A 23,214-nucleotide genomic window follows, 5' to 3' on the forward strand; every position below is an offset into this window, starting at 1 on the left:
TATGACAAACGATTGCATCACAATTTTGGTATGAATGTCTGGAAAACTGGCACCACATGGAGGTCCGCTGGTGGCAGGTGTATGTAGACTAACAACGTATATAGGATTTTCTGAAGTGACGATGCTTGGCTTGCTGTATGCATCATAGGGTGGCTTGATGGAGTCACCCTATTTTTCTTGCCATCGCTACGATTTTCTGTACCATCTGTGAGTGCACACACACACACGCCGCCAGCGGTTCTCGTAATGGGACTAGTAATGCTTTTGAACTAATACCAGCAACATGCTAATCTGCATGCCAATTAGCATGAAAAATGGCGTGCAGCTGTGCTTGGCGTTGCAGTGGGCTGGCACGAAGCTCAAAAAAGCGAAATCGAAACTATGCAGTCTGGCTGTATTTCAGACAGCACCTTCCGATGGCCACCATGCCTGCCGAAGAGCGGATCAGACTGCACAGTGCAATTCAGGTTTGAGGAGGGCTATTTGAACGATCCCGTGATGTGACGGTCATACCTTGAGACGGTCTGAATAACCCGTCTGAATTAATTGGTATGAAATGCACAGCATCCGAATTGTCGACCGTCCGACTCCACAGACTTGCATAGTCGTTGGCCATGACCACGCAGGCAGACCTAATTTCCGATTTAACAGGTGTGGAATTAACAAGATTTTACCGTACTTTCAGATTGTAAACAACTGGGTAATGGGACATTTTGCCAAGACTTTCTGGTCTTCTGGATGAATGCTACATATAAATTACTCATATGTGCACATTATGTTCACTGAACTAGAATGAAAGAACATGTGGAAGTACTAAAAGTGAACGAGACAAGACAACCTCCAGTCGTCGATTGAAAGTAAAAAAAAGTGAGCACATGAATGTCTGCCAAAGCTGCCCCTCGTTCTCATCTTGACTGTGACACTGTGTGCAAAATCTTGCTAATCTTGGTTTTTTCTAGCCAGAAAATCTTTCAAGCACCAGTAGTGCCTGAATTGCACATGCAATGGTTGAAGTGCCACTGGAAAATGGACCTTCAGGATATCACCAAGTTGTAGACTCAACATAGAAACAACTCCAGGCTTGCGCACCTCCGATTATTTTAAACAAATTCACTACTTAGGAGCACATAATGCTTCACTGCACGGCAGTTTACCACTGAATGAAAAAAAAATTGGAGGGGACACTTGAGCTCCTCCTTAAGGGTATGCCGGGATAGCGTTAATGGGTTGACGCCCATACATGCAGCATTGGTCATTCTCTACTTTACATTCGTAGGTCTGTGAGAGTCCTCATACACCCCTCCTGGTGCAGCGGCTAAGTGATGCGCTACTGCCCAGCTGCGATGGCAAGTGCTCCGTCCAGCGGTGGGGCTTGTCTGACCCAGGTTGCTCTTCCCGAGCGACCAGTCATTAATTCAACTGCCGCATGCCACGGTGGACAGGTTGTGATGACGTCGCAAGGTCATGTGACCTAGGTGGCCCACCTGCCTCCTAGCTTGCTCTCGGGCGCCACCTGCCAAAGTCATGCTCATGATTTTTCACTCAACGCTGGCACCGGATTTTTTGGACAACGGGTTTTTAACGCTATCACATTAAACAAAAGAATTATAGCTGATTTCCATAGTTAATCAAATGAGAAGTAGGTACGATAGCATTGCTTACTGCTGCTATACTTTTGTATGCATTTTACACTTTGTTATGGTTTTGGTATTGAAAGTTCTCATGCGCACGAAGCGGCCCTGGACAGACATTGGCGAAATCCGTGATCGCGGCTAGAAGTGCTATGCACTAACCAAGAACTAATGTAGCTAGCCCTGGGAGATTTCTGCCCAGCTGCTGCTCAAAGACAACAAATGCTGGTGTTTTTACTACCACACTGGAGAACAAGACCGCTAACAGTTCACACATACTGTGGCAGTTCAGACCTGCCCTGGCCAGATGTGATGGGAAACTATAACAGCATGCACAACACCCGAAATCGTTTTGCAAATGAAATTTTGTGCATCATCAAACTGGCATTGTGCAAAAGTAACTTCATTGAGGTGGGAGCTTGCTTGCTGTGATGAGTGTTTCCAGTTCTCAGAAGCGGGCATAAAAAACAGCACGACAGGGTGCAAAAAAATGTGGGACACTTAATGATAGCCATTTCTGCTTGTCTGCTATTTTGAAATTGCTCTTTCTCAAACATAACAACAAAGGTGATTCTTTTTGTTTGTCACATGCGCGGTTTAGTCAAGTATTCCCAAAACAAGTTAACAGAAACAACACTGATAAATATTCTGCATCTTTTGTCCCACGAGTGCACCCGCAACATAGCTCGTGTAGGTCGTATATCGGTCATAGGACCACATAGAACATATCCTCAAGAGATACCATTCTCCACGACCAGTAGGTGAACAGTTACCACATACTAAAATGGCAACGACGACATTTACCCTGGATAAAAGTCCCACACGGCTGTCGCCATAAAAGGAAGTAATTACAATAATATCCGCGTGTGTGTAGCCACGCAGCTACAAAAAGTATTTTACTGTGATGAAAAAAAAGATTCTGGTTGTAACTCACAAGCTAATCAGGAAAGCTAGCAGATGAGAGGCAGGGCCGAAATAGAGTTTGGCATAACACACGAGCTATAGACACCAGTATCGCTATGAATCACCACGCCAACAAATGCAGACCTGGACATGGCTCATGTAAAAAAGGCAGCTGTCTCCCTCCTCATGGATGCTTAACAAGCTGTAAAGAAGGCATACATACATTGAAAGCAAAGATAGAAAAGGGCCCACAGACCTAATGCGAAGTGTGCATATCGTTGTCTCACATCAAGAAACAAGGTTGACACACTGAAAGTAGTATCTCAAAGAATATGGTGAAGTGTGAAGGACAAGCAATATGTTATTACAAATGGTTCTGATGAGAAAGGGACACGTCACCAGCTGTGTTATTGATGACTGCTAAGCAATAAACTTTAGCACAGAAAAAGAGACTCACGAGCATATATTAACTCCCCAAACATCCGCACGACATCGTATGCAACTATGCAACATCCACGCATCAATGCTCCTAGCCTACTGTATGGTGTTTAATTATTGCTTCACTGCGTTCTTTACTATGGGCTAACTTTGGTTATTGGCTTTGTATGACAAACTTTGACATTTATTTATGACAACTGTTCTTTCAAGGCAGACACTCACCTTGACAATTGGAATGGCCACAGCTGGCCTGCACAAGCAGCGCTTGGTGGCATGGCATGTAGCTCTCGCAAGGTTTGCTCTGGATGTCTTTGTCCTGAAAACACGTCTCTGGGCTACGTCCACATGTGATGGCACCAAAATTGAAGAGAACTAGTAGATACAAGCTGCTGCAGCTGATGAAAAAGAGTGCTTCCTCTTGAATCAGCTTAGAAAGCTAAAGAATGTAATGCAACTTATCTCTGTGCTTCCAAAAATTCGAGGGACACTCGAGCTCCACCTTGAAGGGTGTGACGCGACAGCGGTTCCTCTTGCCCATGCAGACACAGACACTGTTTCCTCTTTCACAGTCGCAATCATTATGTGAAAGGCTACATGTCATACATATAAAGCCTGGCTCTAATGAAGCCGTACGGACATGGCTGCGTGCCCTAGCGGTAGCATGTCTGACCCACAACCTAAGGGTCAGGGGATACGGTGATGGATCTGCTGCGTAGCAGCTTTCTTGCTCTGGCTTCACAAACGAAACAACAGCATGGCTACAAATGCTAGCACCTGGCTTTGCATGGTTAAGAGAGAACCTTTTGCACAAGCATTTCAAAGCTAAGCCTTTATTTTGGTACAGGTTAAGAACATTCCAACTCTAATGCTCGGCCGCTTCAGGCTATGTTCGTAGGGTCCCAGCAGTAATGCTTGTTCTTGTTCAGGCCACTAATTGCGGCAATTTCATCTTCGGTGAGTGAGAAGTCAAAGATGTGCGCATTCTCTTCAATTCGCTGCGCATTACTTGACTTTGGAATGATGGCTGAAAAAGAGGAAACCATGGAAAGAAGTAGCACCCAAGTTTTGTTTCACAGTACTGCCTTCTGAATTTGTGTTAATGAACTGGGTGTGCTAGCTATAAGGCAATGCCACGGTACCTATGCCAAGTTGAAGGGCCCACCGTAGAACCACCTGTGCTGGTTTCTTTTGTTGCCGGCCAGCTATTTCCACAATAGTTGGCTCTTGAAGTACCTGTGGACAGGCAACAGTGCAACAGTTCAATGCAACACCGGACTGCCCTCGCTGATTTCATCCAGAGTACTTGAAAGCCTAGCGATGACTGCAGTGACTTGTCCAAAGTCCACACCATCACATACTTTTTGTAGAGCAGTCACATACATTGCAACTACTGTCACTGCGCAAGTACAGTATGCATGATGGAAAAAGCAAGTGATAATAACTGTGGCAATTAATTTCGCTATGTGAGCTATCCCATTTTTTTCTTACAATGGCAACAAATGGCAAATAAAAAGTAGCAGAACTGACCTGTTCCTAATTTTTATGATGGCAAGTTCGTGCTCAATAGCATCAGAGCTTCATACCAATGGGAACAAAGTATGAAACATATTTACTAAGATACTCGTGTATGTGAAGTAACTTTCGGAGAGCTTGAACGTGCATAAGGTTCATCTCCATGAAATACTTCATAAAGTAAGTATCAGACTGCCTTTCTAGACCCCAAACAACATTTGTGCCAATGCTATAGATGACAGCATAGAAATAACAATGGCAGCCTCAACACCTTTAAAAATCTCTGCACACAAGCATTATTCCTGCATGTTGTTGAAATATGGCCACTACAGCCTGCTTTGTCTCTCATAACACCGAAGGTAACTGCGTTTTCAAAATTCTAAAAACTTAAACGGATATCACTTGCGGTGGGCTACAAGCCTCTCCATAAATAAGCAGACTAACAGTGATAGTTTAAAAGTTAACAATTCAATATTAGTCAACCAGCCTGCTAGTTAGCACGTCTTAGCTGCATTCTGATGCACTACACCGCTGACAGTGCTATGTCGAAAAAAGCACACTTCTAACTCAAAAAGCCTATTTCTAAAGATTGCAGAAAATCTTAGGTGAAACACCCAGTATTTGCATTGAAGTGCAAAAATGGGTGTTACTGTCACCACAGAAAAACACAAGCTTTAGTTAAATACAGCTGCACGAGTTTTTGTAAATGGCCTTCAGTATGTGAAAAAGTGGTCTTGCAAGCCATCTGTGTGGTTACACAAATGAAATTCGGATATCCAATTGATCCGCCTCCCTTGGTAAGGTGGCTCAGTTTCTACGGTGTTTGATCACTGAGCACATGGTTATTAGATTGGATGTTGACCACAGAAGCACACTCATTGGCCATGTGACGTCAGAGTAGGTTAAAACCGCAGGCGGCCAAGATTAATCTGGAGGCCTATACTATGGCAACTCTTTTCTCTCCCCATTTTTATCCAAGTGCTATTCAGGTGTCCACTGCGTGTAAGACAGTTACTCTCGATTTCCTTTCCAAGTAACCCTGCACCTCTTATAACAACAGTCCTCATTACTGGCATGTTTAAACGATTGCAAATATAAATAGATACACTAGTGCACCTCAATGTGCACAGGCTGTGTTGCTATAGCTTGCAAGTTCATCTTACCAACAGCTTAGCTGTCTCCATTCCCTGCACTTATGCAGTGAACCGGTGAACAAAATGGTCCATCGTGGCTGTCCTGAACACAGCATTTATGTTAGGTCGGTTCGCTGCTAGCTTCCTGAGCAGATGGCTAGGGCGGATATATAACTTATGCTGTTTGGGACCAGCTATACTATAGAAGCTATGACCACCATGTGAGATCTGTTTCTGCTATCTTGCAGAATTCAGTGTCCTCAACTTATTCTGAATTTTCAGCACAGAATGAAACTATGACAACTCATGCTCATGAAAAAAAAAAAAGAACAGTTAACAGTATTCCCAGAGCACAACACAAGCACGTTTATCACAATGCAAGAGAAGAAGTGAAACAAACCATCTGCACAAGCATGTGCTGGTATCTGCAGATCTCAACACAGATGAACAAAATTTTTTATTTCTTCATAGGATGTTCCTCTGCTGCAGTCAAAAAATAACTTTCCCCAGCGCACAGCACTCAGAAACAAAAATCCTTTAATTTGCTTCCTAATGCAAGTCTTGCAAGATGTCATGCCTGAATTCTGCACTTCTTTCTTTTTTGCAGAGGAAGCCCGGACATTATTGAATACAAAAATGCATGTGTACAAGTCACAATGAGCTAACAAAAGAGTGTGATTTTTACCTTGGTAGACATTCTGGGTTCTACCATGTACTGTCAGCATCAAATGAAAAGTGAACAAGGCTTTTAAAAACAACAATAAAAGGAGACTAGTTGAGAGAAAGTCAATATTGGAGCACTTTCTTTTCAGTTCACTGGCACGAAGACCATTGCACAGAAGTGCTACTAATTTGATCCTGCCTGTATTTCTTCTTCTATGTCACAGATATACCGTTTGCATTTCATTTGATGCTGATAGTACATACTCAACAACCTCCTTCATATGCTGAGTTCAAGTACTCCACAAAGTATTTACGCACAACAATACACAGAGGGCTTCCATAAGAGGGACGACACATGGCCTGCATCCTGACAGAACAAGATTGAGAAGTATGCTCTGCAAGTGCAGACAGCGTAGCAGCCAATACCTCAATGCAGGGTAGGACTTTTTGGTTTCCATTTTTGGAAAATCGAAAATATGGGAGACTTCTTGCGGTTCTTATTTCTGAACGCCAGTTTCGATTTTTTTTCGGAAAATATTATTTTCGATGAATGAAATACTGACCTTTTTCAGTGGTTTAATGTAGCATTTTTGCGTGGCAGTCTACTTCAGTGTTTTTGTCATCCTGAACTACTTATTTACCAGTAATTATTGTGCAAACGGTAGCACCAGGAGCTGTGCTTGTAGGAGAAATTGCTGTTGTCAATAACAGAGAAACTCAAGTCAAATGAGATAACTGGCAGGCAAAAACGCAAGTGGAAGTTTACTTCTAAGAACTAGGCTGACATGTTTTCTGTAGGTTGTCACACTGGGTTGAGCGCGAGGGTGGGGCATCACGTGTCGACATGCTGACGGCAGCGTTGAAACTGCTGCTCAGCCGTTGCCGTAGCCAAAACTACTTTTTCATGATGCCCATGCTTGTTCATGTCAGTGTCCCACATGCAGCTGATTGACCTACTTAACCGACTAACTGCTCTAAGCAGGCGATGATAGTGAACAAACAGTGCTTAGATAGAAGACAGCGAGGAGATGATGCTTTACCGGTGTGAAGAGGCATGTAAGCTAGTGGAGCAGTACCTCAAATCACACAACTGCAGTGCTTATCCAACAGTACCATCATCGCATCATGCTCCTGTCTTCTCTACTTTGTTAATTTTCAATTCTGAACGTAAAAGCGCAAAAAACACAAGGACACAGACTAAGGCAGACAACACGAGCACACAGACTAAGGCAGACAACACGAGCGCTCGTGTTGTCTGCCTTAGTCTGTGTCCTTGTGTTTTTTGCGCTTTTACGTTCAGAATGGAAAACCAACTCGCCCAAATGCAGCCATAATTTTCAACTTTTACTGAGTGGAACTCGCATTCAACAGCCAGCTATAGCTATGCTTTGCATACCGAGAATGCTGACCTTATTTGGTTAAAACTGAATTTCTAAAATTGAATTCGGTGTACTTTCATCTTTTTTTTTTTTCCGGCTTAAACCAGAAAGTCCAACCCCCAGTTATTAGTTACCACATCTGCCAGAGTCATGAAGATGAAATATTATGATGCTTGCTCACAGTAAGGGTCATTCATGCAAGTGTTCTCCCATAGTGGACCTCACTGTACACTAAGCACAGCAACTTAACAAAAATGACAGAGTTCGAAAAGCTCACAGCTTTGACTCCGTCTGCCGCTCCGAGAGATGAGTAAGCTTGCAGAACAATCTGGTGCTCCTTGCAAAAACGCAACAGGTCAGTCTGCACCAGGTGCGGGTGAAACTCCACCTGCAAAAGGAGTTTTGTTTCTCCCATGTCTCTACAGCCCTTAGGCAGCAAAAGCTCACCTGGTTTACAGCAGGCGGCACGCTGCAATATGTGAGCAACTCTTGCAGATGCCGGACAGTGTAGTTGGAGACACCAATGGTGCCTACTTTCCCTGCACGCAAAGATGTCTCATGTGACCTGATTTGACACTGCAAGTCATGAAAAAGCAAAGGCAGTGCACTGAACACTTAAAGGTGCAGATTTCTGAAGAACAGTTAAAGCTTAACATTTATGCGACAGCCTATATAACACTGCAATTTTACTGCTGAAAGCTCCAAATTGATGCAGCTACTGAAAAGGCTGCAGTTACTGCTCTAAGTTGCACTGTTGTAACCTGTGTCTATGATTTGGCATAGTTATCAATGCATTGTTTTCAGTCGCAGTTTTTATGTCCATGAAAAAAGAAATGGCTGGCGGTTTAGAATTGCTAAGCACGACATATTGAGCAAAACCACGGCTTTCTGCAGATGGACACCACCACCACGTATCTCGAAGCATGATTAATGTGCCCACTCACCCAGGGAGCCACTTATGCACCTTTCTGTTCCCCACGTTGGAACCGGACCCCAGCAGCCACATTTCAATGGAGGCAAAAAGCAAAGGCACGTGTGTGCTGTGCGATGAAAGTTAAAAGATCCCCAGGTGTGATGAATGTTAAAGATCCCCAGGTGTGATGAACGTTAAAGATCCCCAGGTGGTTGGGCACTTACCCTCCGCGTATTGGGCCTGCATATCCAGAACGATGGCAAAAACACCACCACCCTCAAGAAACTCGAGCAGGTTGCAGGCGCGATATCGCATCTTATCCGCAGAGTTTCGGGCCATCATAGAGGCATGAAGGAGCGCGACCTCTGTCGCCTCATTCATGCCTTTGTCCTCAGCCGTGTGCTCTACACTACCCCATACCTAGAACTATCCAAACACGACATAAATACTTTGGATGCATTGATCCGCAAGGCATTCAAAGTCGCACTTCATCTTCCCCTCGATACCCCCACAGACAGATTACTAGGCCTGGGCCTCTACAACACGATCGGGGAACTCGTGGAGACCCATCGACAGGCCCAATACATAAGGCTTACACAAACCTCCACAGGCCGGTATATCCTGGACTCCCTCGGAATCAGAATACCGGCCAACGACCCAACCCTCCTCCCCATTCCTCGATCCCTTTACCGAGAGCTAGTCATCAAGCCACTGCCAAAAAATATGCACCCCTCCCACCATGAGCAGCGCCGCAGAGCCCGTGCGAAGGCACTCCACCGAGTGTACGGCTCCAAGCCGGACGCCGTATGTGTGGGCGCCACCTGCACGGGTGACGAAGCAACCGCTGCCGTGGTGGACTGCTCTTCATCCGCCCTCCTCACACTACCTCTCCCCCCTGACACCACCCCAGAGGCTGCAGAGGAAGCCGCCATCGCAATTGCCATCACCTGCATGGAAGCCCAGTACATTTTAACAGACTCTAAAACTGCAATTCTAAATTTCGCGCGAGGCCGAGTCCACGTCCCTGCTTTTGGCATACTGGGCTCGCCCGATGCACCCCCACCCCGCCAGGTAGAGCTTATATGGGTGCCTGCGCACTCCGGGAATCCCAGAAACGAGGCCGCCAACCTTTTAGCCCGAGGTTCTTTAAACCGGGTTCAGGTGGCCTCGGATCGGGGATTCGCGAGAGAGCGAATGCACTCGTTCAGCGAGATGACGCAGGCCTAGAGAGCCTCGCGCCAGCTCTACCCCCGCCCCACCCCTCCCTAGATAACAAACACGCAACACTCTGGCGCAAACTACAGACACACACACTCCCCTCACCCCTGACCCTAGCCCACTATCACCCCTCCTTCCCCACTCCTGCCTGCACCTTGTGCCCAGAACCATTCGCCTCTTCCCTCCACATCCTCTCCCTCTGCCCGGCGGACCCTCCCCCGCGCGGCCTAGAGGACCTCAAAACCTGGGAGGACTGGGAGACCCTGCTGCGCTCGGAGGACCCGGCCGTGCAGACAATCGCCACTGGCCGGGCTGCCAGTGTTATGGACCTTAGGGACATAAACACTTGAGTGCAGTGGGGTCGTGCGGAGACCCAGGGGCGTGCCCCGACTTCCTCTCCAACAATAAAGTTTTTCTCTCTCTCTCTGGGCACCTATTTCTTCCTTTCTTCCCTCAGTCCCTCCTTTATCCCTTCCCTTACAGCCTGGTTCAGGTGTCCATTGAGATGTGAGACAGATACTGCGCCATTTTCTTTCCCCAAAAACCAATTTTCAATTTATTTCCGTTCCATTCCTTACAATCAACCAAGTCTAATGGTGTCTTCGGCTGAGCCGCACTGCCTCCGTGCTGGTGCTCAGGAAGTGACGTCAAATACTACACGAGTTGCTCTTCATCACGGTGCCAGCCGAACGTGCGGCGGCGTGCAGCGTGTTTCTTTCACCTCGAGCGCCATCTGCGAAGCTCGCGCGGAATTTGAGTTCACCAGACGACAGTTCAGCAAAAGTCATCGCCTGTGAGAAGTGTTGCTGGTGCCGCTGCACAATGAATTCAGTTCAGCTATATGTCGACGGGAAATGTTTTAAATGTGAGCTTACAAACGAAGAACTGCAAACTCTTCAGGCAGGGAAGAAAAAAAAACTTTTATTTGAAGGATACGGGATGGGGAATGAAATGAACTTGGACTGCAAGGAGCCAGCCTGGCTTTTCATGGGTTGCTAATATTTGTGCGTGTTTTTCTGTCATTGAATATTAGATCCATCTAAAGTGCAAGAGGTCATAGCAACACTTCAAGAGGGCCAAGAGACATCCAGAGGGGATGACTTGGCAGGTAAGACGCCTGTTTAAAGCTGCCGCATATTTTACATCATTAAATTGGAGCGTGCAAAAATGGGACATCGAGTTACAGGAGTCGTGAAAGTGTTTAAAACTGACTGAAAGTCTCAACAACATCAATAAACGAATTTCAGAGAACAGGGAAAAAAATATTTTACTTGCAGGTATGGCAACTCGACTCGTAACCTGATTTCGCCTTCTCCCAGAGTTTGCAGTATGCCCGTAAAGCAGACTACTGAAACCATTCGTGGAGAGCACGACGTAGCAGGGACACGCCGTGAAGGCCGGTGTACTTCTTGAATACTGCTGTGCCACGCATGTTCTTCTGTCCTCTTTCAGTGTTAGCAGCCACGCAATCGATGTTAATTAAAATATCTGATCTTCAATGAAGACATCGTTTTCTGAAATGACCTGAAATGGGCGTCACTTAACGCGTATGCTGAGGCCGGATTCATATCTGGCAATGCATGGAGGGGACGGTTAGGGAATAGTATAATGTGTTCAATTGCATGTCATCAAATTTTTCGGTCCAAAGAAAAAAACGGTGAAGGATGCGGTTTGCCCATGCATGGCAAGTCTCCGGCCCGTTGTCCGCCCCTGGATTGCAGGACGCATGCATTATAAATGAGGTTCAGCAATTAAATTAAACGTAAAATAAAATTTTTGCAATTGTTTTGTAAATTCATTGCAACCCCTTTATTCATTGTTTTGGCAGCGTTGAACTCACGTGCTGTGTTATTTAAGCAGCCAAATGACACACACACAGAGCTCGTTTTGGGTTCAGTTTATTAAAAACGTCATTAAAATGAAAATAACCACGGCGAACATGCAAAGAACAAAAATTAAACTAACCTTATATGTAAAGAAAAAATTGAGTGAGACCCATTGCAACGCATATGCGTATTTAAAAAGAACATGCTTTGTGCTATACAATAGAATACAGTATACAAATATAGTATACAGTATGTCATATCTGTTACAGATGGAGGGCCTTCCGGCAAAGAATTCGTCTCCATGTGGGACGACAAAGAAACACGCCTATTTCATGAAAAAGTTGCCCTTTACATGCCCGACGTGGGCCCCATGAAGAAATTCAAGGACAAAAAAAGCATGTGGGCTGCGATCGCGGAAGAAGTGGAAACAGCGACAGGAAAGAAAAGAACCGCGTTGCAGAGTGAAAACCGCTTTAAAACGGTGAAGAAGAAGCACGCGAACGCGCGCAAGCACAACAGACAGAGCGGGGCAAGTCCTGTAAAAATTCCTTTTGCGCAGGAAATGGCCATGGTGGCTACGGTAGACTACAGTGTATGCCCCGACATACTGCGAGGTGTGGGGCGCGTTGAGCGCATGACACCGGCACAGAGTACAAGCCAGGCCGGCACATCAGACAACAGGGCAGCCAGTGTAGCAGCACCACGTACTGACGCTGACACTGCGGAGACTGCGCCTCCAGCCGCGAAGAAAACAAGGCTCACTCTCGGCGAGGTTCTTTGGAATATACACAAGGACAAGGAGGAGGCCAGGGAGAGAAGGCACAAAGAAAAGATGGAGCTAATCAGAAGCCTCCTCTCAAAAGATGTATGACTTTTCCAGTTGGTGTATTGAGCTCCGAAGTATTTTTGCGTTCGGTTTTTCTCTGTGATAAATGAAATAAAAGCCTTCCATACGTTGCATTTATGTCCTTGTCTTCAAGAAAGAGATTGCGCCAAAGCGCGCCTTTTCACTTCGCCAAGTTGCCTCAGCAGTCTCTCTGTCATGGTCTCATCTGCTGGCGTGTTGTTGATGGTGCTGTGGTCGTCTGCCAACTGTACTTCTTCATGGTTCTCATCCCCGTTCATTATGCAAATATTGTGTAGCACACAGCAGGCGATAATGAATTTTGTGGCCCTCTCCAAGCCGTGAAACTCGAGGTGCAGCAACTGCCGAAATCTGCATTTCAGAATTCCGAAAGTGTTCTCGATCCGTGCTCGCATTTGGCTCAATTTGAAGTTGAATCCTTTCTAGTGAAGTCATGTGTCCGTGGTCGCGGAATGGCGTCATTATATACTCGCGAAGAGGGTACGCTGCATCTCCGAGAACATGGAAGCGGCCCGCTTCACATGCTGCAGGCAACTTCTCACTCAAGAAAGAGTAACTGTATACGTTGGCGTCGTGGAACCGTCCTGTGGGACCACAAAACACATCTGTAAACATTCTTCTCTCGTTGCAAACTCCTTGGAGGGCATAGGTAGGCATGTCATGCCTGTCGACAAAACTGGCCTTGATTCTGTTGTCTGGACACCGTGTAGGAATGTGGGTGCCGTCAATAGCTCCCAGCACGTCTGGAAATCCAGTGATCTAAAAAAAAAGAAAACAACGGGACAGGCACCGCTATATCACAATGCGCTGACGATTGTGAGGCGCGCAAGGATCGATCCTTCAGCTAAATAATCACGTGAAAGTACGCGTGGTTAAATCTATACAGCGCGGTCCCAATCTTCTTATAGAAATTTAAGACATATGCGATAAACCATCCCTGCCACTTCATCGTGCTTGCAGTTGATTTACCATTCATTCGGTCTCGTACGTGCGAAGGCATGACCTATAGTTGCAGCTCAAACATAACCACGAACACGAACTAATAAACAGTGAAAGATAAGATATAAACAATCATCTTTTTAATTATCAGCAAGCATATACACGTCATTCAAAAATTGGAAATGCACCTGCCTTAGCGCAATAACTGTACCAGAAAAAAAAGCACATATTTTCTAAATCTGCAGGAAAGCAAACTTGCCGCTTTGAAGTCAGAGCTCGTCTGGAGCTTCTCTGCTTCTGTTCCCGGCACCCTTATGTACATTGGAGCAACGTCCTCCAAAAAGCCCGCAACTCTGTCCACCACACTATGCAGTGTGCTCTCTACCATTCCAAACAGCTGTGCTACAGATCTAAAGGTGGCTTTGTTACTGCAAAAACGAGTCAAGCATTCGAGTGACTGGGAACGCCTGTGAACATACATATGAAAAGGAATCGTGCAAACGCATATATGTTTTGCGCTTTGAACGATAATTCTTTATGCGGTCATTTACCACAGAAAGGACAAAACGTGTTCTTCAGCTGTCTTCTGAGGCGTTCCGCCATGCCAATAATTTTTTGGAAACCAGCTTGAGTCTTCAAACTGCGTCGTCAACAAATTGCAGGTCGTTCTGGTCAGGTGAAAATGCCTCTGGAACTGAAAATAGACACATGAAAGAAATTAAAATGAACAAGAAGACCAAACAGCGGGGCACAACAGATAGACGCAACAAACTGCCGTTATTAAACGTACCTCTTCATCGCTGTATTGCGGCACTACGCTGGTCACGAAGTTCTCCACTTTCGGCCGCTGGTACAGGCGACCATGCTCATGAAAAGCGCCGACTAGCTCATCTTCACTTTCCGATGAACTACTGGACTCCAACAATGCAAGTAGAAAGCGAGCGCGACATTTGTTGTCCATTTGCTCTTTCCGCTGCATTTGGAATGCGGTAGTGAAGCTGCAGCAGACGTTCGCCGAGTCGTCTGCTGCCGGCTCTCCCGGCGCCTGCTAGCGCGCGCTGCACGACGGGATTGCACCGCGCTCCACCGTCAGTCTCCACGGTGGCGCGGTGGCGCGCACTCGTGTCGTGCTCGTCCCAGCCGAACGTACGGCACCGCACGAGTGACAGCCAGCCGAACGTGCGGCACCGCACGAGTGCGCAGAAAACGCCACGAGTGCCGTCAGCCGAAGACACCATAAACCTTCCCCTGGTTCTGAGAAAGGAAAGGCGCATAACTGCCAATTTGTAGGTGGATGCCACTGCCTATTCACAGCCTGCATGAGGTGTTCACTGACCCAGTGAGCTCAGAGGCTTCACACACATACAGACACACACCACTGAAAACCTGCTGGAGTGCTGCTAGAAAAGCTTTCGCGCTAAAAAGAAGTGCAACAGCACAATACAAATACACTGTGACAAGCTAAAAAGGGATACCTTAGCTGCAAACGGAAATGAAGACTAATCTTCCAGACAGAAAATATACGGAAGTATAGGGTCATGTATTCCTTAACTAAGTTTCCAGTTAATTATAATGCACTACATAAACGAAGTGCACAGGTCACTTTCTTTCTTTTCCCCCACCTAGTAAGAACTCGACCAACATATTTCATAGAACCTGTAGTAGATTTGAGATACATTGTAGACAACCATCACAGCACCATGCTGTATAACTGAAATTGCAGTACACACCAATCTATAAACCTCAGAGCTGGCGAAATTCTGTGGAGCTACATAGGGGCAACAGCTCAGGGCAGATGTTACTCAAGTATCAATCATGCATTTGTACGCTATAATAAAGAAAAATATGGAGAGTAAATATCATTGCCATAAACTTGAACTAAAAGTACTGCTTTATCCGACTCTTTATTGATACAGTCACACCTCGTTATAATGAAATAATGGATATAACTAAGGGATGGTGATTCCCCTAGGAAGCTCGATCAACACGAGCTAAAACGAAGGGCCCCTTCAACTTCCTTATAATGGGGTTGAACTGTATTCAGAGTCTAAGAAGAAAAAATTTTGAAGCCTGCTCACTTTTGAGAAGTAAAGCCATGTGCACTCAAGAAAAAGGGGCCACACATTTAATGCAGTTCAGTTGCATAAGCTTCGCATAACATTTCTCACAGCCCAAAATGTGGAAAGAAGCACAACTGCAAGCATTCACTGCACAGTCAACATGGCTGCAACATGCCAAAATCTGCAGGTGATTCACAAAACGGATATGCATTTTCTAGTGCAGGTCACACCTTGGTTGTAGAGGCTCTCCAGTTCGAGCCAGCTTTCCTTGCGCAACGCAGCTTGCTCGGGGTCTGCAGGCTTGCGGCCTTGCACGCCAGGCCAGTGTAGCAGCATCAGGTCCAGCCTTCCACCAAGTCTCTGAACTGTTCCCAGAACTGATTCACGGCACTTCTCGGTGCCTTGGGCCACAGGTGGCACCTTGCTGGCCACCCAGACGTCAGATCTCTGCAGTCCATACTGTGGCAGCGACTGGAGTGCAGCAGTGAGTGCTGCCTCGTTCCTGTACAAGGGCGCCGAGTCTGGCGCCAATGCTGCTCAGGACAACACCACTCGGCAATCATGCCCTGCTTCATCTCAGCTGGTGTCAAGGGCAGAAGCAAGCAGCATATGAGCCTCACTTCCAGCAGGGTTTTGGTATGTGCAAGTAAGAGCACTATGAGGGATGAACAACATATATGTAGCAAACATACAAACAGCTTAAATGCTCTATCACTAAACCACAAAGCCTGCATGGCACATGTGGAACCCAACAAAGAACTATAAAAGGTAATCCATTACAAACCAGCTGTTGCCGGCTGGCACTGCGGCTGGCAGTTACAAGCTTTCTTAAGCTGCAATTTCATGTGTGTGCGTAACTGTGTGATGTTTTCCTTCTAGCTGCCATTAGATGGCACTGTATGCTTGGAAGCACTTACGGGGCATGTGCTATAAATGTATAACCAGGAACCATGCACTTTTGCCAAGCGGAATAAATATATAGAGAGGGAAAAAAAATTGAGGTAAAGCACATATTGTACTAAGGAACAGGGCATTCATGCAAAAAAAAAACAATTCTGTAACTGTTTGCAGCAGTGTGTTTCATAATGAAATAACGGGGAAAGAACGAACCTTTGAAGACTCTGGTATGTCACCAAATTTCTTGCGTATTAATTCTGTGGTCATGGCAAGCTAATAAAGAATGTAGCAGTTGTAGGTACAGGCTCTTACATTGGTTTATGTGCATCATGGTAAATACGGACCGAAAACTCCCGTTCAAGATATAAATCCTGTTTTCCAATGTCATGTTACGTCCTTGTGACGCAGCTGGAAATATTGTAACCACTGCTAGCAAAGCTGGCAGCATAATTCTGAAGCAGTTTAAGCAGGTGATGAATTTATGCGTGCATTGTCTATACCTAGGAATTGGACTTTTTGGTTTAAAAGAAAAACACTGATAAAAGCATGCTGAATTCATTTTTCAAGCCGAAAGCACTGATACAAGCACGCCGAATTTATTTTTGAAATTCAGTTTCAACCGATAAGAGTTGGTATTTCTGGGATGCATGTCGCAGGTAGCTGGCTATTCAATACGTCACAGTAAGTCACAGGAGAAAATTATAGCATTGCTGTAACCAGGAACGTGGTGACACAACGGTATCTTTGAAATTTAGTGCCTTGGTTCAGTGGTTCTGAGTTCTAAGGCATTGATCTGCAAACTCTGACATGCCATTGCAGATTAGGAGGCTCCCCATCCTAGCTAGATGCTGTTGGCTAGTATATATTCCGTATCTGCTCAGGCTTATCACTGGCTTAAGGCTGTTGCTTGGTTAAGCAGGTTTTGCCACTGCATGCAAGTATGCTGACTTTTCAAACCATAACTACTGTCTCATGGAGAAGCCTTTGCCCTGCAATGATGATGATGATGAACTACTGCCAAAGCAAAATTATGCATAAACGGTGCAGAAGTTTCATGTTATGGCTTCCCCAACAGTTAAGTGGCAGTTAGATTGTTGCCATCAGAACTCAGACCACATGATGCAAGCCCACTTATGTTTGTCTGACAACCCGGTCATTTAACTCCAACATTTTTGCTCTTTATTACGATTCTGCAACTTTACTCTGCAATCATATGACTGCACACCACAGTCTGTATGTTAATTAGTGCTAAAAGTGCAAAATAAATTCTATGTCACTTTCAACCACACATGCATATCATATATTTCACCAAAAAGAAAAACGAAAATTCTTACACATGAAACAATATTTTCCAAAAAAACCTGCATTACAGTAGCATTTTGAGCCTCCAGCGTGGTGGCGCTGCCACCCTGTGGCTGCGCTGCCACGCTGTCACGTGGTGCGGAGCAGCTGCCGGCGGCACGGCGCCATGGCTGATCACGTGGTTGGTCACGTGACCAAGTTCCGCTCTGCCAGCTGTAGCTATCACGTCACTCCAGGTTTAACCATAGCTATGCTGACTTGTGAGATATCTCCTACCAGCCCATGAATACTTGTGCACACGACCAATGGTGGGAATGAAGAGACTGATTGGTTAGCTTCTGTGCATGTTTGCGACACAACACTGGAGCTTTTGTATCACACTGAGGGTGCTCAAAGGAAGAGGGCACTGCCATGCTACTGCTTCTTGAGCTCAAGAGAGAACAAAATACTCTCTTTCCTGCTTAGTTCTAGGTTTACACATCTTTTTTCTTTTCTTTCTTTTTCTTTTTTTCTTTTTCCTTTCTTCCTTCTCCTTTTTATCAGCTCTCTTTATCCCCTCTCCTTTCTAGAGCAGGCAATTGGCAGTTTCCAGCCTGCTCTTTCTTGTTACCTTATGTTTATATTTCATGTTCACGAGCCAAACATTAATAATAAATGACACACTATGTTATGTGAGCGAAAAAATGAAGAAGGAAACAGAATGCACAAGATTTGTCATGTACAGTGAAGAAAACAATTACGACAAGCACAAAATTTCGAATAGTAATATAAAAAGCCAAACCTAGCAATACAATAGGGAGCTGTCATACCCTCCATGTAATGTTTGGTGCAGCATTTTACGATTAGTAGCAAGTGTACATTCGTTTCTGGTTTTACTTGTCCATTGGCACACTTTGTTCAGGCAAGATGACATAAGAGACTGTTAGCAGTCCAGCACTGCAAGACTGCCACATACCGATCAGGCGGTAACCCTGTTGCAGCACTGTTGGCAGCAGAGACTTGAGAGCAGCCTCCGAGATGCGATACGTTCCAACTGGGTTCAGCAACAAGGGACTTCATTAAACCTCACCTTATGTACCAAAAGAAGTACATATGCATGGCAGCACACGTAAGGCGGCTTCAGTAGTTACACTGACGGTGAACATATCAGCATACTGTCTTACTCAAAGTTGTGCGGAGCATAATATGCTTACAGAACACTGCACGGTTTCACTGTGACCAAATTTTAGCTGCACTCAACGCTTATGCATCAGCTTGTCTCAATAAATAAAACGGCCCATGTACTACACTGGATTTCTGTGCTCTAATGAAACACTCTGCTTGATGAGAACTCTGTAGTGAATTGCTCCAAATTCATTTCAGTTGCCTGCAGCCCTTTAACCCTTTGCGCAGCAGCAGGATGATGTGTCCCACCTGCTTAGAGTGCCGGCAAATGAAAAATTAAGCATCTATACGTAGATTCGCAAAAAAAAAAATCTATATTTACCATATTTGTTTGTATAGAATACTACTGAACTATCAAACAAGCCGTAGAGTGTGTTTTTATATTTCGCTAACAGGCCTCCTTGGTGTTCTGTGCATTTTTATAAGCATGGGTGTACAGTTCGACAAGACCCATCATGGCGGGACAAAAATGAAATTTGAAAAATTGTTGACTTTTATCAGCCAACTGCCTCATAATACTTCTTGAAGTAATTTTCAATTCTAATAAAAGCTGTGTAATATGCCCAAAAGACTGAGGCAAGGATATATACCACGTCTGAGGTCTTATTACGAAGTCGGTACAACTGTGTACCCCTTTTTTTCTACAAAACCAGTGGTCGAAACGACTTAATTTGAAACAATATCATTCAATTAGGGGTGTGAGAATATTCGAAAATTTCAAATCACTAATCAAATCCTTCTATTCGATTATTGCAATGAATCAAATAGTGTATTTTCAAAGATATTCGAAACAAATCGATTATGCTCTCAGCTTGTCGAATAGTTTTTGAATAATGGCAGAAGGTTCGAGTAACGCCCACCGCGTTTTTCTTCGACGAATGTTCCAAAAACGGCCCATAGCGACGCCACGCGCCATTCTTGCGCTAAATGTTTGTATCGAAGGAAGGGTTAAGCGCCATAGTGCGGTCCGTTTGTGTGGTGGCGTTAGTAATGCTTGTACGTGGCCTCTAAGACTGGATGATGCAGCAGAACTCGAGCAAATAGAGCGAAACCCTGCCTTGATGCTCAATCCCGGAAGCCATAGCTCATATGTATGTGCCGTCAGTCTCATTTCCTGCGGTGAAGTCCTAGTGCCGCCGGGTACACACCAGTTTTCTAAAGGGTACAAGACTTCCTCCTGTCTTATGCTCGGATTTTCTGAGGTGAAATGCTTGGGAAAAGGGTCTTCACTAAAGCAACCAAAAGGTAATTTTCCTACACCTATAACTTGACAGACTTAGAGTTAATATAGTGACTTCGTGTCGCGATCAGTCACTGGAGACTAGTGTTGCGTGTTTTAGCAACTATAGCTCTAACTTCATAAGGTTTGAACTCACCACTGGCACTTCAATGTTTTGCACGACTGCTCATTTTGTATGAATATTCGCACAAGTAGCAAATATCAGTACTAATATTGGATTCGTATTCGATTCGGTTTTAGCTGCACTAATGGATCTTATTCCATTCGGTTTGGAAAAAGTACTATTCGCGTAGCCCTACATTCAATTCCTAGTGACATTCTGGAAATTTTCTATTTGTATGCATTTGAGACATGCACACAGTTTGCACCTTATAAAGGGTTAATGTGCACCAAAATCTTGATACACAGCCATTTTTCCACATCACCTGCGTCAAAATACAGCCACCATGGCCAGGATAAAACTCTTGAACTAGTGTTCAGCTGAACATTGCAGTCAATGACCCATTGTGGCGCGATCCATTAAAAAGGCATTCACTGTCCAATTGGTTTCTGACCCTTAAACACAAGAAGACTACCCATTTAAAATGAAATTAACTTGTTTAAAATCTGCATTGGGACCCACTAGACTTCTGTACCGAGTTACGCCCTGCTGTTTTACAAATGGACGTGGCGAACAATGCATATCCTACTGCAATACAAGGCACACAGTCTGAATTATGTCTGAGCTATTCGTTGAGACACCTGAGGCAGGCAATAAAATAAATACTTCCTCATTTGCGGATGTTAACACGTATAAGTCATTTTTGTGAACATTTGGTGCACTATAGTGGCTGCAACTTCATGAAAAATTTTACAAACGAAATGGAAAACAGATAGCCTCCAAGCATCACAGAGTTGTACCGAAAATTTTTACTACAAAGTGGTGACAGTGGTGCATGTCTGTTTATTGGACAGAAGAAAAAAATTACTACCTCCATCAACGCCTTGCTGGAGCTTGTAAATAACAGCAGCTATTCAGATTACGCATCCTTCAAAGTAGTAACTGACTCGTACTAATTTTGTTTTTACCTCGCTGCCGATCTCACGCCTCCCTGGTACATTCCGCTAATATATTCGTCGCAGAAGTTCGTATAAAACGAAATACGTTCAAGCCTCCGCGCAGGAGCTGACTCCCGAGGGCATGCAACGCGACCTCTGGACGTCACCAGACACGTCGCGACTTTCGCAGATGCTCTAGTGAACATGCGCACACGCCCACGCACTCCAAACATGTAAAGCGGAGGCTTCAGGCTGTTTGCTCCAACGAAACAGCTAAACGAACAGCCTTTCCGAAATGCGCTGAGGAAGACGCCTGCATAGTAGCATCTGCAAGCTGAAAATGCGCGCTGCTCTGGTTTGAAACTACACGCGCACTCTTTACTAACGAGGATCCGCGATGCACGCGTGCGCTACGAAGTAGCAGTTGCACCCTGCACGAGCCGCCAAAAGTTCCATGCACTCGATATCCCCGTGTAAACTCCACTAAAACATGTATTTGCTTGGCAGCCAACGGTTTCGGTTTTGAGTCGAGGCACAGGTACAGCGTATACAGCACAGGAAGTATTGCGCGTGGCTCGCCCTTTGGAAAATTTGCGCTCCAACTTATGCGAACTTACATCCGATGGCAGGCAGATGAGCTCCATTGTTTAAGAGCACTTTTGTGGCCATCGAAAGAGCCATGTTTCGCCGATCAGTTGCTCGACAGGCGGAACAAGTCCAAACAAGCGCCAGAATCGATGCGCTATCTCTCAAGGAGAAATACTAGAGATACGTGCACAGTTGCCTGGTTGGATGGATGGATGGATACGGCTGAACCCTTTACATCGGGCGGTGGCTCAAGCCACCTAGCCATGTCTTGTGAAATTTTACTCCTGTCTTGCTTTTAGCCACCAATCAGATAACCTTCGCTTGGTTACTTCTAACCTCTTAAAATCCACTTTCCCTTCACTATCCCTAAACCCCAATGCCTTGGGTAAGTCAGCCCCGCTGCCTTCCACTGTAGCGTGAAGCCCTTTACAGAAAAGTATCAAGTGTTCAGCCGTATCCTCCTCCTCTCCGCACGCAATGCACAAAGTGTCTATCTCCTGCATGGTACCTGACTCTATACGTCTTAGTCCGCAAAACTCCAGTCCTGGCCTCAAACAACAAAGAACTGCCCCTACAATTATCATAGATATTTTCTTTGACAATTTCCTGTTTAAAGGTCCGGTATGTTTCCAGTGCCGATTTCGTCAGCATCCCTGTTTTCCACAAAGCTCTCTCTGTTCCTTTAACCTTTTTCTTAACCGATAAATGCTGATTTGCCCCCTTACTGCTGTCCAGATATTTGCTTGTCAATTTTCTAGTTCGCTTTCTCCATCTGAAAGCTTTCCTAGCCCACCGCTTTTCCTCCATCTTTCTCAATCGTTCCTCAAATGCTACCTTACTGCTAGCCTCTCTGCTCTCGAAAGACGCCCATCCCATATCACCCTGTACCCCCTGATTTGGTGTATTGCCATGTGCTCCCAAAGCTAACCTCCCTACTCCCCGTTGCCTAATTTCCAGCCTTGCTTGAACATCTGGCCTCATACACAGGACCGCATTACCGAAGGTCAACCCCTTTCCAGATCCCTCTTACCACCTCATACCTATTGTAATTCCACAGTGCCCTATTTTTCATGACAGCTGCATTCCTACTAGCTTTATTCATTACATATTTTTCATGCTCTGTCATATACTCAACACTGTTATTTATCCACACCCCAAGATACTTGTACTCATTCACTACTTTTAGCACGAACTCCTGTATTCTATGCTCGCCACCCTCTTTAAATATCATGACTGCAGATTTTTCCTTACTATACTTGAAGCCTAATCTATCTCCCTCTGTACTGCATATGTCTAACAACTTCTGCAGGTCTTCCTTGTTGTCAGCCATTATCACTATATCGTCCGCGTATATCAGTCCCGGTAATGTCTGTTTAATCAATTCTCCTTGCTTGAAAAAGGATAGGTTGAAGCCTAGTCCGCTCCCCTCTAGCTTGGTCTCCAACCCTGTACTTAATTGTACTTAATCGCCATTCATCGGGGACTTTCTCATCCACTATCATTTT

General features: G+C 45.1%; 1 protein-coding gene across 2 annotated transcripts; it reads right to left on the reverse strand.

Moving 5' to 3' along the window:
• Positions 1 to 3,786: 3,786 nt before the first annotated feature.
• LOC144126284 (putative oxidoreductase YtbE) lies at positions 3,787 to 21,911 on the reverse strand. Of its 2 annotated transcripts, none has more exons than XR_013313474.1 (7): positions 21,739 to 21,911; positions 18,635 to 18,712; positions 15,711 to 16,001; positions 8,107 to 8,198; positions 7,623 to 8,047; positions 4,112 to 7,441; positions 3,787 to 3,996 (listed from the first exon to the last, which is right to left on the reverse strand). XR_013313474.1 is itself a non-coding variant. In XM_077660379.1 (7 exons), the coding sequence occupies exons 1-7, from the start codon at positions 21,800 to 21,802 to the stop codon at positions 3,851 to 3,853; spliced, it is 876 nt and encodes a 291-aa protein (XP_077516505.1). In that variant the 5' UTR covers positions 21,803 to 21,909; the 3' UTR covers positions 3,787 to 3,850. The 2 variants fall into 2 exon arrangements, 1 of the variants encoding a protein (XP_077516505.1); XM_077660379.1 differs by having other exon boundaries at positions 4,112 to 4,205; positions 7,937 to 8,047; positions 21,739 to 21,909.
• Positions 21,912 to 23,214: the final 1,303 nt, after the last annotated feature.

Source organism: Amblyomma americanum, chromosome 3 (assembly GCF_052857255.1).
Source record: "Amblyomma americanum isolate KBUSLIRL-KWMA chromosome 3, ASM5285725v1, whole genome shotgun sequence".
Lineage (NCBI taxonomy): Eukaryota > Metazoa > Arthropoda > Arachnida > Ixodida > Ixodidae > Amblyomma > Amblyomma americanum.

Bases quoted from the DNA above. Each gene is read 5' to 3' on its own strand.
- LOC144126284 (XM_077660379.1), bottom strand. From the start codon at position 21,802: ATGGCTCTTTCGATGGCCACAAAAGTGCTCTTAAACAATGGAGCTCAT. The intron at 16,002-18,634 runs GTATGTGGCAGT...CATTGGCGCCAG, and splicing joins ACAGGGTTACCGCCTGATCG to ACTCGGCGCCCTTGTACAGG. The intron at 8,048-8,106 runs GTGAGCTTTTGC...CTCCTTTTGCAG, and splicing joins TGCCGCCTGCTGTAAACCAG to GTGGAGTTTCACCCGCACCT.